The 15,372-nt window shown below is 37.3% G+C and overlaps 2 protein-coding genes across 2 annotated transcripts in view; both read right to left on the bottom strand.

Moving 5' to 3' along the window:
• Positions 1–7,437, bottom strand: part of LOC107597907 (ras-related protein Rab-1A-like) — a 9,438-nt gene extending 2,001 nt beyond the window's left edge. The window contains exons 1-3 of the mRNA XM_016289112.1: positions 7,241–7,437; positions 3,710–3,746; positions 3,030–3,161 (exon numbers count right to left, since the gene is read on the bottom strand). Of these exons, the coding sequence (XP_016144598.1) occupies positions 3,030–3,161; positions 3,710–3,746; positions 7,241–7,437 (366 nt within the window). The remainder of the gene's footprint in view (positions 1–3,029; positions 3,162–3,709; positions 3,747–7,240) is intronic.
• Positions 7,438–8,081: 644 nt separating this feature from the next.
• LOC107597906 (fibroblast growth factor receptor 3) lies at positions 8,082–15,180 on the bottom strand. The gene is made up of 12 exons (XM_016289111.1): positions 14,841–15,180; positions 14,678–14,739; positions 13,340–13,949; positions 12,606–12,762; positions 12,406–12,503; positions 12,112–12,240; positions 11,573–11,677; positions 10,803–10,924; positions 10,555–10,664; positions 10,243–10,405; positions 8,960–9,093; positions 8,082–8,588 (listed from the first exon to the last, which is right to left on the bottom strand). Exons 1-12 carry the CDS (start codon positions 14,899–14,901, stop codon positions 8,378–8,380), a joined length of 1,962 nt encoding a protein of 653 aa, XP_016144597.1. The 5' UTR covers positions 14,902–15,180; the 3' UTR covers positions 8,082–8,377.
• Positions 15,181–15,372: the final 192 nt, after the last annotated feature.

Below are 15,372 nucleotides of genomic sequence, written 5' to 3'. Positions count from 1 at the left end.
GGGTGGCGGGGGTTGGGAAAGGTAATTGAGCCGGGATTTGAACTCGGGACGTCTGTTACACAACGGCGTCATATGTCAGCGCACTGCCCACTAGGCTATCGGCGCCAATGGATTCAAGATTTTTACACAGATTCACTGTATTTAAAGTGATTCTGTGCTTCATGCATGCACCACTAAACTACCAACAAAGTACCTTTTTTGACTATGAAATTGATGAAATTTCGCTAATCTGACTGCACCTTAAGTGTTATAAGTGGCTATAGTCAAAATGAGCTCAAACCCAAGTCTTTATGATATCTGGGGGCTGTTTCATAAAAGACGCTTTGAAAAGCGGGGATTAAAGTCCTAAACCTGACTTGAAATAAACTAAGAAATCAATTGGGACTAAAGCGGTTTCATAAACGACAATTTAAGTTCACGCAATCTCACTAATTCGATCCAGGTTCAGTGAGTCAAGATCATTTGATGTGCACGCTTATTCTTAAGCAGCCCTTAAGGTCGATCTTGGATCAAATCGATCCACTATGGCAAACAAGGGGGTGGCGGGGGTTGGGAAAGGTAATTGAGCCGGGATTTGAACTCGGGACGTCTGTTACACAACGGCGTCATATGTCAGCGCACTGCCCACTAGGCTATCGGCGCCAATGGATTCAAGATTTTTACACAGATTCACTGTATTTAAAGTGATTCTGTGCTTCATGCATGCACCACTAAACTACCAACAAAGTACCTTTTTTGACTATGAAATTTTGATGAAATTTCGCTAATCTGACTGCACCTTAAGTGTTATAAGTGGCTATAGTCAAAATGAGCTCAAACCCAAGTCTTTATGATATCTGGGGGCTGTTTCATAAAAGACGCTTTGAAAAGCGGGGATTATAGTCCTAAACCTGACTTGAAATAAACTAAGAAATCAATCGGGACTAAAGCGGTTTCATAAACGACAATTTAAGTTCACGCAATCTCACTAATTCGATCCAGGTTCAGTGAGTCAAGATCATTTGATGTGCACGCTTATTCTTAAGCAGCCCTTAAGGTCGATCATGGATCAAATCGATCCACTATGGTAAACAACGAATATTTGTGCTATTTAATGCATTTGAGACGTTGAGTTTTCCTCAGTGCATAACTGACACGTCACAGGTATATTTTTCACATGTAAATGTTAGAAAGTAATGCAAATATATCCATTTTACAAGAGTGGGCGATGCTTCGCGAGTGAACGAGCGCTGCTGCGCGTATGCGTGCTAAATATAATAGCGCAATCATTCTGAGTAAAATATACATTCTGCTAAAATATGTTGTTGGACATTAAATGTGACATGTAGAATTCTAATCCTACATGCAAGTGTATTTTAATGATAGCAGTAACTGTAAATCAAATTTAAGATGGCTAACATAGCCCTAATTACTAGCTCAAATGAGTTAAATGTGTATTCTTCTTATCAGTTAAAATGTAGTCTGATTTCTATTATTTATTTTCATTTTTAATTCATCCACCTATTTTTATGCGCATTTTGGAATATTGCATTAAAAAAACGCTGGATGGACACGCCAAGATGCGCATAAATTCTAAAAACGCACATAAAAAAAACTTATGCGCACATTTGAGTAGGATAAACTTTTTATCCGATAAGAAAAATTGCGCATAAACTACGATGGAAACACATTTACTGAATAAACTCCTCCATGCACATCGAAAAAGTAATGTGACTTTGCGCTATGAGACGGGATAATTTGACTAGCAATGGACCGATCTCGTTCACAACATCTATATGTTGTTTTGGTCATTCTGAAATGCTTGAGCAAAGTCTGTCGTCAAAGTATTTCTGTATAATTGTCTTACACGACTGCGTTCCCAAACAGCAGCATCCACCTCCGAAAGCATTGACAGCATTTATTGTGTTACGTCTGCTCGCTTCTGAGGTGCAAGTAATTTATATCATAGTAGCAACCATGTTAAAGGGGTCATATGATGCTTTTTTAAAGATCATTATTTGGTGTATTTGGTGTAAAAGAATATGTTGACATGCTTTAATGTTCAAAAAACACATTATTTTTCAAATACTGTACATTATTGTAGGTCCTCTATGCCCCGCCTCCCTCAAACGCTTCGTTTTCTACAAAGTCCCTCCTTCCGACAAGCGCAGTTAGAACGAGCCGTTTTAGGGGGGCGTGGCAGAGTCTTAACTATAAAGAATATCTCTTTGGTTTTGAGACTTTAGTCTTTGCAACTTCAGGGATCTTATCTATGCACAATCAGCTTGTAACACTCCAAAGAGAAAGGAAAACTTGAAATTGCATCATCTGACCCCTTTAAAATGTTTTTATATATCTTAAAAAAAAAGGTCATTACATTTTGGGCACAATACATTAAATACAGTTGGTTGTAGCCTATATTTTTATATATTTGATTATTTAAGTTGCATTTTCTGTATACTTTTATTTTTGGACTAATAATAAAGTCAACTAATTGTATGTGAGAAAGTCACTGCAGTGGTGATATCAACGCGTTCCTATTGGTCAGTGTTAGAGGAACTCCGCTTAGCCTGACAGTTAACCTGCTCCGGACCAGGTAAGTTTCCCAGCATAAGTTGCCACAGTGACTGAGCTTGAGCTATGATAATTTTGCTTTCGGAAACCAAATCAAGTGACAATAAGTCAGAATAACTGAAATAAGCCTGGCTTATTTGGTAAACTAGTTTTATGAAACAGCCCCCTGGTCTCTTGCAATGCAAGTCTAAATCAAAGCGCTTAGAACAAGCTGCACATTTTGATGTATCATTCATGTCCAGAAAACAAATGGTGCAAGGCTGGTTAAACATTAAGTTAGGGTTTATTCAAATCTCTAACCCTTAGCATGTGCAGCATTATTAGTAGGGGTAAGTGCATTATTATGCTACCAATGTCACAAAAATGGGAAGCAATTGGGCTTGAAAAGTCCACTAGATTTGATCAAAAAGGGAACAGAGATTTCAAATCAGAAACTAATACAGATTAGATGCGTCTATTTTGACACACATCAATACCTTGGCTGTTGTGTAGTCCACAACTTTCTTGGTGGTAAGGTCACATTTGTTCCCCACCAGCAACTTGTTAACGTTCTCGCTTGCGTAGCGGTCTATTTCCTGGAGCCACTGTTTCACATTGTTATATGATTCCTTTAGAGAAAGCAGGGAATAGAAAATAACTCTTAAGTTCAACCTTTCATGTGATAAATGAAGCAGTGTTATGCAGGCTTGTTATTATAAACTAAAACTATTAAAATCATTTTCAGTAAAAGCTGAAATAAAACATGCATATTAATGGTAACACGTAAATGAAAATGAGAAATGTTGCCTTGGCAATTAACTTGAACTTCAATTTAATAAGTAGTAGTACTAAAATTACTGAAACTAAAATTGAAATAAAAAATAAAGCTAAATAGAAATACAAAAAAAAAAGACAAAAGGGCCTAAAAAAAAAACTAAGATTAAAATGCAAGCTGAAAATATATTTAAAAAAATGTAACAATACTAAAATAACACTGGCGTTTTTAAAATAACACAAATTTGACAATCAGGTCATCAGCACAGTCTACACAGCATCAGAACTACAGAAAAATGTGGTACAGAACATCTGTGAGACTTGCTGACAACGATTCATTATTAATTCAGCTGCAAATTGTGCCTTGTTAAACGAAGGTGGAGAATTTCTCGTGACCTCTCACCTGATCCGTGACATCATAAATTTTTTTTTTTTTTTTACTTTATCCAACCATCATTTCAATGAACAAAATGTCAATGTTTTTAATACTTTTAGTTTTCATTAATGACAACACTGCTACAGTAGTTACATTAGTGATGATAAGCATACAATATGGCAGAGTTAACAAGTAGCATATTGTAAATCATGTGGTCTAAAGTAGTCTAAAGTAACAATTCTCTCTTTATACACAGCAAGACCAACAACAAAGATGCTTGGACTGTAAAAAGTTTTGTGTGCATATTGACTTGTAGGAATGGTGTTTGTCCTATTATGTTAATATATCAATGACACTACATTATTGTCTTGAACTAATCATACAGCACATTACATAGGGTTATCATAGGCTAAACTGATATAATAAAGAAGTGGCATTAGTATTACTAAAATGGAAACAAGTTGCGAAATCAACTGCCATTTTCAATAACCAACAGCGAGGAATCTGGTTCACATTGATGAAGTAGGTTCAAAACAAAATCAGCATAAACAAAGTATCCCCTGCCACCAGCTCAAAATACAGCTGAGCCAATCTGATTCCAGCGATGACTGTCGCAACGAGGGACCTATTCTGGTTTCTGAATTCAAGTACTAACATTAGACAGACTGAGAAATGTTGCATCACACAACAGTTGTGAAGCAATCATGACACTCAGCTAGTGCTGGGCAGTATACCGGTTCATACCGAATACCGGTGTTTATTTTTGTTATGATATGAATTTTTAAAATACTGCAATACCGGTATCCCTTTTCACTGTTGCACTGTGGTGAGGGAACAGCTGTATGTGTTACTAAGCGTGAAAGTTCCGAAACTGAAGCTGTAGAACTAATAGAACGTGATGACACAGAAGAACTCATCCACAATATCCACAATGACCACCACAAATATCCAGCGCCCCGTGCCATCAGCTCCCGCGTCTCACACACACACGACTTTAGCACTAGATTTAGCAACTTTCAGACCCTTTTAGCAACTTTTTCCCATAAAATATTCATACTGACAAACCTAGCGTCTTCTTTGGATAAACCTTAGCTATGGTTCAGTTGGAAGATTTCGCCAGTGATGTCCTGCGAACGCGAGGTTGACTTTCCCGGAGAAGTGTCGTCTCTCTCGGCGTCTGTTCTGTGCAGTGAGCGGCAGAGAAGCACCACAGCCGACTCGTCAATAAATGAGTACAAAACAGCGTTTCCTAGCACCTGTCGCTTACTGATTGTTTGGAATTATAAATATGAGCGTAGTTCGTCTGTTAATATCACATGCACTTTTTTTGTTTGTTGTTTTTTTTAGTTTGTTTCTCAGACGCAGGCAGTGCGCTGCATGAGACAAAAAAGAAATATAGCCAAAACAACCGCATAGCCGCTCTTTAGTGTAGATGCATGTTGATTTTATCAGATGATGCCGCGATTATAAATGAGTGACTCCTGGTTAAAATGTATTAAAAGGGGTCGTGTTTAGTCACTATTTAGTAGGGCTGGGTATTGTTAAAATTTTTTCGATATCGATACCGATACCTTGACTTCGATACCAGTTCCTGAACGATACTTTTTTCGATACCAATTTTATGAAATCAATTTGAACAAGATTACATTATCTAAAACAAAACCGTTGGTTTTATTTTTCAGCTTGTTAATGGTTATACATACTCAAAGACTCCTGAGCCACTGCACAAAGGAACAAAATGTAACCAACTTAAAGAGCTTTGAATAAAAGCGGAATATAAATCTTCTTTATTGTCTTATGTAGCATGGTGCTACAGTTTGCGTGAATGGTCGTGTAACGTTAGAATGAACGGACATCTGCATATGATGGGAACTCCACACAGCTCCCGCGCTACACTATACTGGTGGTATTACAGTACCACGAGAGCTAAAGAGAGCAGACTGCTCCGTGCGCTTTCGAATCTCTCTCGCGGATGATCGATCTGCGCCGAGCCTCTTCTAGTCGAACACACCGGCAAGTGCTGCAGGCTTATTGGCTCACTGACGCTGATGAGATTAACCCCTTAGGTATCGAAATTTGGTACCGAAACGACAAGACGTTTTCCGATACTCGATGGTATCGAGGCAATTCGGTCGGTGCCTAAAAAGTATCGAACTCAATACCCAGCCCTACTATTTAGTGTGGCATTTTTTGACAATATTCACTCATCATGACAGTAAAATAGGTCATTCTAAGTCAATACACTGCAGTATTTCCTCTCTCAATCAGTAGAAAATATGGTTAACACAAATGATGCATGAAAAAAAAAAATACCGTCATGTACCGTGAAACCGGTATCATTTTGGAAAATACCGTGATATAAATTTTTGGTCATACCGCCCAGCACTACGTCTCAGCATGCTAATGATACACCGTGCTCTTGCCTGTGTCAAGAGAAAAACAAGAGGTGCTATACCCACAAACAATAATCTCAAACAAGTAAAGCGTTTCAGTGTTCAGTTCGCGGTTTTAACAAGTACATTTTAGTCAAACACTTTCTGCAATAAAAACAACACCATAAATTGGATATAAGTGGGTCGGTCAATGGCCAATGCTGATACAGATATTTTAGTTCATTTAATTAAGGATGTACAATACACTCACAAACTGACAACTTCACCATTTACAACACAGAAAGGCCTGACCAGGTCAGACATGTCAACGCTGGCTCAATGGCAGGAGTTTGGGGCGGGACTACCTGCTTAACTGACCAATGGCAAACATGGGAGTGTTTCAAACATGTTTGTGTCCATTGTTGCCAGTGAAACAGATGCACTTAAAATATTGCTGATGGATGTGACAAACAATCTGCTGGTTATTCGTGCAATACTCAACTAAACACGTCTGTATGAACGCAGACTTGTAAGCTGACTGCACGCTACTAAGAAAACACAATACTTCTCCTCCTCAAGACCTCTTTCAGCTGTAAACCCGACTTTTACAATTCACAGGCCTAATAAAAACCACATGACACTCGAATGCCTCGCAATGACAAGCTCGCATATGGTTCAAAACACCGCGTGCGTGCATTTAAGGGGAATATGCGCTCGCCTGCCAGATGCACTGCGACAGCTGGATTCAGCCTGGCGTCCGCCAACCGATGACGTCACTGCGTCGCAACGCAACGCGACGCGACGACGTCACGCACTACGGCAAACGCGTGCTATATAAACACCAAATAACGACAGTTTCACATTTTAAGCGTGCAATAGCGATACTACTGCTCGTTAACGTAAGAAGCCGTCTACACAAAAGGCTGAATGAGCAAATATCCTTTGAATTCGCCGTTAGTCGCTGAGGCTAGACAAAGCTACTCACACCGACGCTTCGTGAGTAACTTACACAAACACTAGTCTGGCCGTCAGTACTCACTATTCTGGATTCATGGCGTGTCTGTGTCGTTGTCGTCGGGTTCAGCAGGAGACCGGACTGAGGCGATAGTGATGAAGAGGATGACTTGTAGCGTTAGTTAGGTCTGTAATCCCGCAGCGTTCTCTGATGTAGCCCCTCCGATCACACCTCAACACTGTCTTCTCGTCGGATTCAGTCACTTGACGGACATTACTGACCATGTAACGCAACGCGCTGTTGTTTTGTTCTGCCTGCGATCTGCCCCTCGCTCGAAGCACAAGATGGCTGCGCAGGTGCGGCAGTGACGTCAGAGGACGTGGCGGTACGCGGGTCTCGCGGAGATTCAAGTCATCTTGTGGATACATCACGAGGACGCCGCTTTATGGACATAAACACATATCTACAGAGGATATCATAACATATTAATAAAATATCATTTTTAAAAAAGTATTTATTATTTTTTCTTCTGCTCTAAACAAAGTAATGACATGAAAAAACACTAAATTCATAACTTCTTTCTGATAGTCAGGAGGATATATATATATATATATATAATTAAACGATCATAAATCAGATGACATTACAAATAAAACATAATTACATATAATAGACTATATATATATACTATTATAAAAATGTATTAAAATAAAAAAAATGTGTGTGTGTGTGTTTATCCGTTTTTGAAAAATAATTTATATTTATTTTTAAAACCTACAGATTTTAGAATAATTTTTCCACATGTTATTATAGTGTTTGGAGCATGAGAATCATATGGTCATATAGTCACACATATCCATATTTTATTGAAGCGCTTAGATATTAGAAAGGCAAGACACTACATGCAAAACTGATGTACAATAAAACACAAACACACACATATATATATATATATATATATATAATTGTAATAAGAGTATTAAATAATAAGAATATTAAAAAGAAATATCTAATATTACTAATTAAATTGTTTTATATATATATATATATATATATATATATATATTGGCTACAGTGTAAAAAAAAGTAGAAAAATTTAAATATGAATCACAATATTATATGTTTTGAGAAATATGTAGTATATGTTCTGATAAATATGAATTCTCATATGTACTTCTAGCAATGTGGACTTTTATGTCATTTCTGAAACCGTAATCTCACCATAATACTTGAAGCATGTGTTAATAAATGCATATTGTGGACTACATTCTCATATTAAATTGTAATGCACAGCAGGTCTTCCTTCTCTTCCCTCACGGGTCTAGAAAAGAACAAAGCTGCCCGCTGGTTCAGGCAGGTATATGTCGTTTACATCATCCTCTCCACCTCAGGCTCCAGGGCCTCTGCGCTGTCCTGGTGATCACTGGCTGCCTGCAGACCCAGGTTGATGTAGTGGGCCTCATTGCTGGCCTCCAGGGGTGGAAGCTCAGACAGAAGTGCTTTGAGGCTCTGGCCCAGCTCTCCAAATCCTGGCCTCTGAGAGGGATCTCCGTGCCAGCAGCTCAACATAAGCTCATATCTGACAGAGGAAGAGTCAAAGGAAAATGGAGAAGGAGAACAGCAAAGAGAGAACGCAAAAAGCACTAGAACGAATCATCTTCCAGATCTGCAGTTTAAAAACCCCTCTTGCCATTTATGCTTCAAAAACATGCACTAAACATTATCATATCCAATGATTTATAATTCAGCTGCATATGCACATTACTGCCGTGACTCATGAGGATTCTTAAAACAGACCTAAACGTTTGCTACTGATTTCATTAGTCTTGCTATAGACCGTTTTTGATAAAGGCTTAGTCACAGATTCCTGATAAACAGAATGGTCTATAAATAATAATTCTATTTTTTCAGTGCTACTTTTTGTGATGTTTTGATGAAAAATGTGCTTACAATTTACTGTCATTGTCCCCTTGTTTGAGACGGTGTCCATTTTCCAGGAAGTCCAGGAGCTCATGACCAGAGATACCTGGATAAGGCATCTTCCCTCTGGATGTGATCTCCCACATGGTTATTCCAAAAGACCACTGTGAGACATAAGGTATAAAAAAAAAGTTTTTTGGTTGGTAAATTTTATTTTTAAAAAACGTATCCAGGTCATATTTTTCCCACAGAGTTTCCCACAGTTTTCTCACACAAAAACCTAAATATATTTTATATATAAGAAACTATTTTAGGACCATTTCCACTCAAACTATTTGTGTTTAACTGGATGTTTAGGTTTTTTTTAAACTCTTATTATTCTGATTGATGATTCTATTTAAAGGAATAGTTCTTTAATAGAATAGAATAGTAATGAACACAGATAGCCTAGTGGTTCGTGCGCGCCGACATATAGCACAACTGTGCTCACGGTGACCTGAGTTCGATTACCGTCTTGAGATCCCCTCTCTCCACCCTATACTTTCCTGTCTGCTTTCAACTATCTAATAAAAACGCAATAAAAGGCCAAAAATATATATATATATTTAAAAAATTGACACCCTCATGACATTAAAAATGTACATGAGTTTGTTTCTCTATCAGATCTGATTTGGAGAAATTTTGCATTCCATCACTTGCTCACCAATGGATGCTCTACAGTGAATGGGTGCCGTCAGAATGAGAGTCCAAACAGCTGATAAAAACATCACAATAATCCACAACCCATCTACACCACTCCAGTCCATCACTTAACATCTTGTGAAGTGAAAAGCGGCGTATTTGTAAAACATTTCTCTCCTGATTCAGATAAGACCATTTTTACTGGAGAAAGCAATATTGCAGATAGAGAACTCGTATTTTAGATGGAACCAATGGTTTAAAAATGTTAAAAATGTCTCAATGATTTGCTTCTCACAAACATGCAGCTTTCCACTCCATGCGGTGTTAGTTGATGAATTGAAGTGGTGTGGATTACTGTGATGTTTTTATCAGCTGTTTGGACTCTCAATCTGACGGCACCCATTCACTGCAGAGGATCCATTGGTTTTCATTTTTGAGTGAATTATTCCTTCACTGCAATTAAATAAATAAAAAAAATGTCTTCTGATTGGCAGGTTTCACCAGTTGTTCAGTTTGTAATATGACACAAATAACCTATTTCACTCATTCCTACATTAGACACAAAAAACAGTGATCAATTTGAAAACAAAGCACTGTATTAATACTGCATTAGAAGCATAAATAGGACTGACCACATCACTCTTGGTGGTGTATAAGAAGTCAGACAGACTCTCTATAGCCATCCACCTTACAGGCATGTTAACGTCCATATTCTTCTGCCTATAGTAGTTACTGGAATAGATGTTCTTAGACAGGCCAAAGTCAGCCACACAGACATGCAGATCATCCCCCAACCTGTGAAAGCCAAACTATGTGTGTGAGTCCAGCACTGGGTAAGTATGGGAAAAAACATTGTGTTCATCATTAGGCGTGGCTTCTCCTCAAGACAATGCAAGTATTAACAGGACATTATTGTGCTCTTTGCTGCCCTACTGTGGACTCACATGCAATTGCGGGCAGCCAGGTCTCTGTGCAAGAAACCCTGAAGGCTGAGATACTCCATTCCTGCAGCAATGTCAATCATGAAACCCAGAAGACTCTGATAAGGCACAAACTGGAGAGAAGAAACCAGTTTAAACGACGCAATGTATATAATCAGCTATGTGGTTATTTTAACCAACCCTTTATATAAAACAAGAGTAAAAAATAAGGAGAAGTCCAAAAGCAGGTGTTGCAAATGTGTGAGACCAACCATGGGAACATCACCGTAGCGGGTCGCTTTGAGGAAGCTGTGTAGATCTCCATGCTCCATGAACGGAAGAATAACAAGCGGTACATGGATGGAGGACTCCGGAACCCGCTCTAGTGCGACCCCTGGTGGACATAAATAACCTCATCTGTCAGTAGCATTCATCTCTAGAGAAAATCCACCAAAGCTTTCACTGACCAACTTAATTGTATTTTGTAAATATAAACAAATTTTGATTTGATTTGGGGGTTGAAACAGTTATTAAATTATCACTTCATTTTATTTTCTATATGCATAACATTTCCAAATACCAATTAAGGTCAGGTTAAAATACTGAAATGAAATACTAAATACTGTGTATATACTATATATTTATATACATTTATATAAAAGTTTCTATTTATTATAAAAGTAAATATAATTTTCTTTTTTATATTTTGTCAAAAAATATTTTTGATTTAGTCACAAACGTATTTGAAATTACTGTGTATGGGAAAGTGTAAAAGTTTGGATCGGTACAATCTTTTAATTATATCAGTTAATGAAATTACGGTATTTAACTGTAGATTTAAGTTAAAACCATAAAACCTAAAACGTTGCTACCGTATTTTTTACGGTAAAATTCCGGCAACCACAGCTGCCGGGTTTTTACCGTAATTTTACTGAATAATAATGGATGCATTTCAACAGACATAAAAAAGTATGTTTTTATGTCTGTGCAGACAAATTTGCAAGACCCAGAAAAAAAGATCAGGGTGAGAGTTTGTTTATACCTTTCCCAAGCTTTTGGCCCATTGTCAACTTTGTACGTTCCACCATCACGTCTCTAAGATCACACAGCAGCCGATCACTCATTCCTTCCAACACCTCAACTGATCCTGACACAGAAAGACAGAGACATAGGAAAAGTGGAGAGTGAAGGATGAGAATAATGTCTAAGTTAGTTATACTGTATATAACAAATGAGTTACTTTCATACAACCAAAAATTAAAGATGAACTAAAATATCTAAAAAGTTAATATATCCACATTCATTTTTTTGGTTTTATATACTTATCGAATGAAAACTGTGAAGAGATTATTACATTTCAACTTTTTGAATAACAGTGGGGAAACAAATTTCAAAATTTGAAAACGTTTTTCTAAAGGTCTCCCCTTTTCTAAAAAAGCATATGCATTTTGACACTATTTTAATGCTTTTATTGAGTATTATGATTGTTGGTAAGACTTGGTATGAGTCAGAGTTGTCGGAAATTTGAATGTGTAGATGACAGGAACGAATTGCCAAACTTGACTTCTCACTCAAACGTACTTGTGGATTCCAGCTGAGGTCGGTCAGTATGCAGCTGTTCATAGCCATAGTCTCGCTGAGACACTTCCTCTCCAAGTGTTGGACAAGGTCTACATTCACCACTCTGATCACAGCTGCTCATCATACAAGCTGCATGAAAATCATCATTTAAACTGTGTATACACAAGGTGATCTCAAATACTTCATGAGCTTTCATAGGGATTTGCAAGACCCCAGATGATAAATTAATCTCTGAGATATAAACTCACAATTGGAATGAAAATGCTCACATGGTGAAAATAGAAGTAGACTCACTGATGATTAGCTCCGGTTGAGCAGTGTATACTTGTTCTTGAGAACGTCGATATCGAGTCACACCAGATCTGGATGAGAGCTCTGTTTCTTGACCTCCACTGAACACACACACATAAAGCAGCAAACAACATATTTTATGCACTGACCATTATTCCAGAGATTTTGAAGGACCAAGGCATTTTCAAATACAATATGTTTACCTGAGCTTGTGACGCCTTACAAAGATGAACACAACAGCAATGAGAATGAGAAGAACCAGAACAGAACACACTAGACCAGCAGTTAGGACAGGAGAGTGTCCCAGGCTGGAATCAGCTACGGAGTCAGAAGCGGACAACAGGGTGCCTGGAGGTCTTACTGAAACAAACACTCAACATACAATTTCAGCACTGTATATATCACTGTAAACATAAAAACTAACACTACATTTTAAGAGCAATGTCAGTAGAGCTTTTCTGTGCAAAAAAATCCTTTCTATGATGCCAGGGTGTTGTATACTATTGCCAGGGCACTGCTGTGCAGTTGTTAAGATGCTCTGAGTGGTTTTTACTATGGTATAAAAATCTGCATATTAGAATGATTTCTAAAGTATCATGTGACACTGAAGACTTAGGTAAAATAAAATAAAAATGTAAAAATAAAAAAAGCCTTGGTGAGCATAAGACATGTATTAATTATATTATATTATATTATATTATAAGCTATGTTAAAGTTGAAAATCAAGCATTTTGCTTTATCGAAGGTGCAATTTCAAATGCTTTAGGGATTCTAAGGCTTTAACCACTTTTTTTGCCATTCAGAAAATGCTTTCTCTGTGAAGATTGTGTATAACTTATGCATTGCTGGCATTAGAATTCTAAACACATTTCTTTCTCTCTCTCTCTCTCTCTCTCTCTTGATTCTACTTAGATTGTCAAATATAACATTGTCTCACCTTGTGAACTGTTTCCGTCTGTCTGGTATCCTGTATCACAGACACATAACCCCTGCGGTGGACCCCACGTCCCATTTGCTTTACATTCCCTCATCGGGGTGCTGATCGCCACAGAACCGTTAACACAAACTCCTCTCCCCATCCCTCCTGCTGCTGTTTCCTCAAATTCCATTTGGTTCCAAACGAGTGTTGGGCATTTCAGGAAGAACACCTGGATCGAAGCAATGAAAGCGCACTTGCCGCTGTAGCTAAATCCCAGGTAAAAACCCTTCTGAGAGATCTTTCCCAATTTAAGGCCCTCGGCATGGCTCAGGTGCTCATCCTGAGGAACAGCATCAGGAAATGGATGCTGGACTGTGATCTTGAGAAGAGGTGGTCTTTGTGGTCTTCTAAAGTACTGATTCTGCGTTTGGCTCGATTCTCGCACATAGATATGAAGAGGCTCCTGGTCCGCTTGGGCAAAACTTAGGTCCAGAAAAAGTTCATGGGCATCTTGTTTGGGGATCCAGTTGGTCCATAGTGTTTTGTGATCCTTATTCAATTCTGGGTTACAAGCTTGGTAGACAGAGTGTGTATAGTCCTTTCCAAGCTGCATTTGTGTTTCCTTCCACTTACATCGACCAAAAGAGAAGAAAAATTTGATTCATTATTCAATTTTTAATTATTAAAAATCAACCAGTATTAAACAATACATCTGTTAATCTGTTTTATTTGTTTATTATCTGTATAAAATAATAAATTATTCATTTAAAGAGTACGCTGCTTTATTCAGCAAGAAAATAACATTAAAAACATTTATAATGTTGTAAAACATGATAATATTATAATGTTATACATAAATGCTGTTCTTTTGAACTTTCTTTTCATCAAAGAATCCTGAAAAAATGGTTCTGTTCAACGTTGATAATAATAAGAAATATTTCTTGAGCACTAAATCAGCATATTAGAATGACTTCTGAAGAATGACACTGAAGACTGCTCAAAATTCAGCTTTGCCATCACAGTACTAAATTAGGCTACATATTAAAATATCAATAAAAAATTAGGCTACATTTCAGTTTTTAAAACAATTTCCCTTTTACCATATTTTTTTTAAATGAAATTTCATTCAAAAACGTTTGAACAATATATATAAAATAAAACATTTATAATAAAAATTTAACATGGAATGTAAAACATGTAAAATGGATGAATATGGATGTTTTTTTTAAGAAAATGTGCAGCCTGTTATAAAACAGCCTAATAAACTTTCTTCATTAAAGTCATTGTTGGAGGAACACAAAAGCCAGACCTTTATGGAATTAGCCAAATAGGCTACAAAGAAACTGTGTTACTTACAGTTTTTGATGGTGAGAATGTCCATTGTAGTCTGTGCGGTTTGCTTGAATCAAATATTTCTTCTAAAAAGAAACACTTTTTATAGAGGTTGATTACATTGACATAATATCCCATAGCATAGCCTACTGTAAGCACACACTGCTGGGAATCCTCAGAGTCTTACCTCTGATTGGTGTTAGCTGTGCAGAGACAATCCATGAAATGAATAATAAAAAATAAAACATATTGAAAAAAGCTTCCTTTATTCCGATGAAGATACAAGTTTTCACTATTACTTACGAATACAGTTTAAACTTCAGTAGTCCTTAGTGATAGTTTCGGTTCTTTTTAAAGATTTGCAAAGCGTTCGTAATCACTCGACGTGAAGAACCCTTATAATATTGCTAATAATGTTTTATATTTCTTTCTTTGATTGCAGTCCAGCGCCCAATGGAATATCCAACTCGAGGCCTTTTCGTGAACAAATCCCTGCTTTATATGAACTTTAAAATGTTTATTTCAGGTTTTCAGTCAGTGACTGCCAGAAAGAAAAAGAAAGAAAGAAAGAAAAAACACACACACTTTAATGATCCAGTTTGTGTTCCATTACACTGTGAGGTAGCTGATTAAGCAGTGCTTCTTTTGTACAAATGTTGTGCAAGACTGTGGTATATATGGAATTTTTGAGAAATGGTTATGTGCTGATGTTTCCATTT

Source organism: Sinocyclocheilus grahami, unplaced genomic scaffold (assembly GCF_001515645.1).
Source record: "Sinocyclocheilus grahami isolate Dianchi unplaced genomic scaffold, SAMN03320097.WGS_v1.1 scaffold240.1, whole genome shotgun sequence".
Lineage (NCBI taxonomy): Eukaryota > Metazoa > Chordata > Actinopteri > Cypriniformes > Cyprinidae > Sinocyclocheilus > Sinocyclocheilus grahami.
Note: the sequence above shows the minus strand (reverse complement) of the source record. Positions and strands in the feature narration are given on the sequence as shown.

Excerpts from the sequence above, each read along its gene's own strand:
- LOC107597906 (XM_016289111.1), bottom strand. The coding sequence starts at position 14,901 with ATGTTTTATTTTTTATTATTCATTTCATGGATTGTCTCTGCACAGCTA. Across the intron at positions 12,504-12,605 it reads GTAAGGCGTCACAAGCTCAG|TGGAGGTCAAGAAACAGAGC; the intron begins GTAAACATATTG and ends GTGTGTGTTCAG. Across the intron at positions 10,665-10,802 it reads GCTACGGTGATGTTCCCATG|TTTGTGCCTTATCAGAGTCT; the intron begins GTTGGTCTCACA and ends TCTTCTCTCCAG.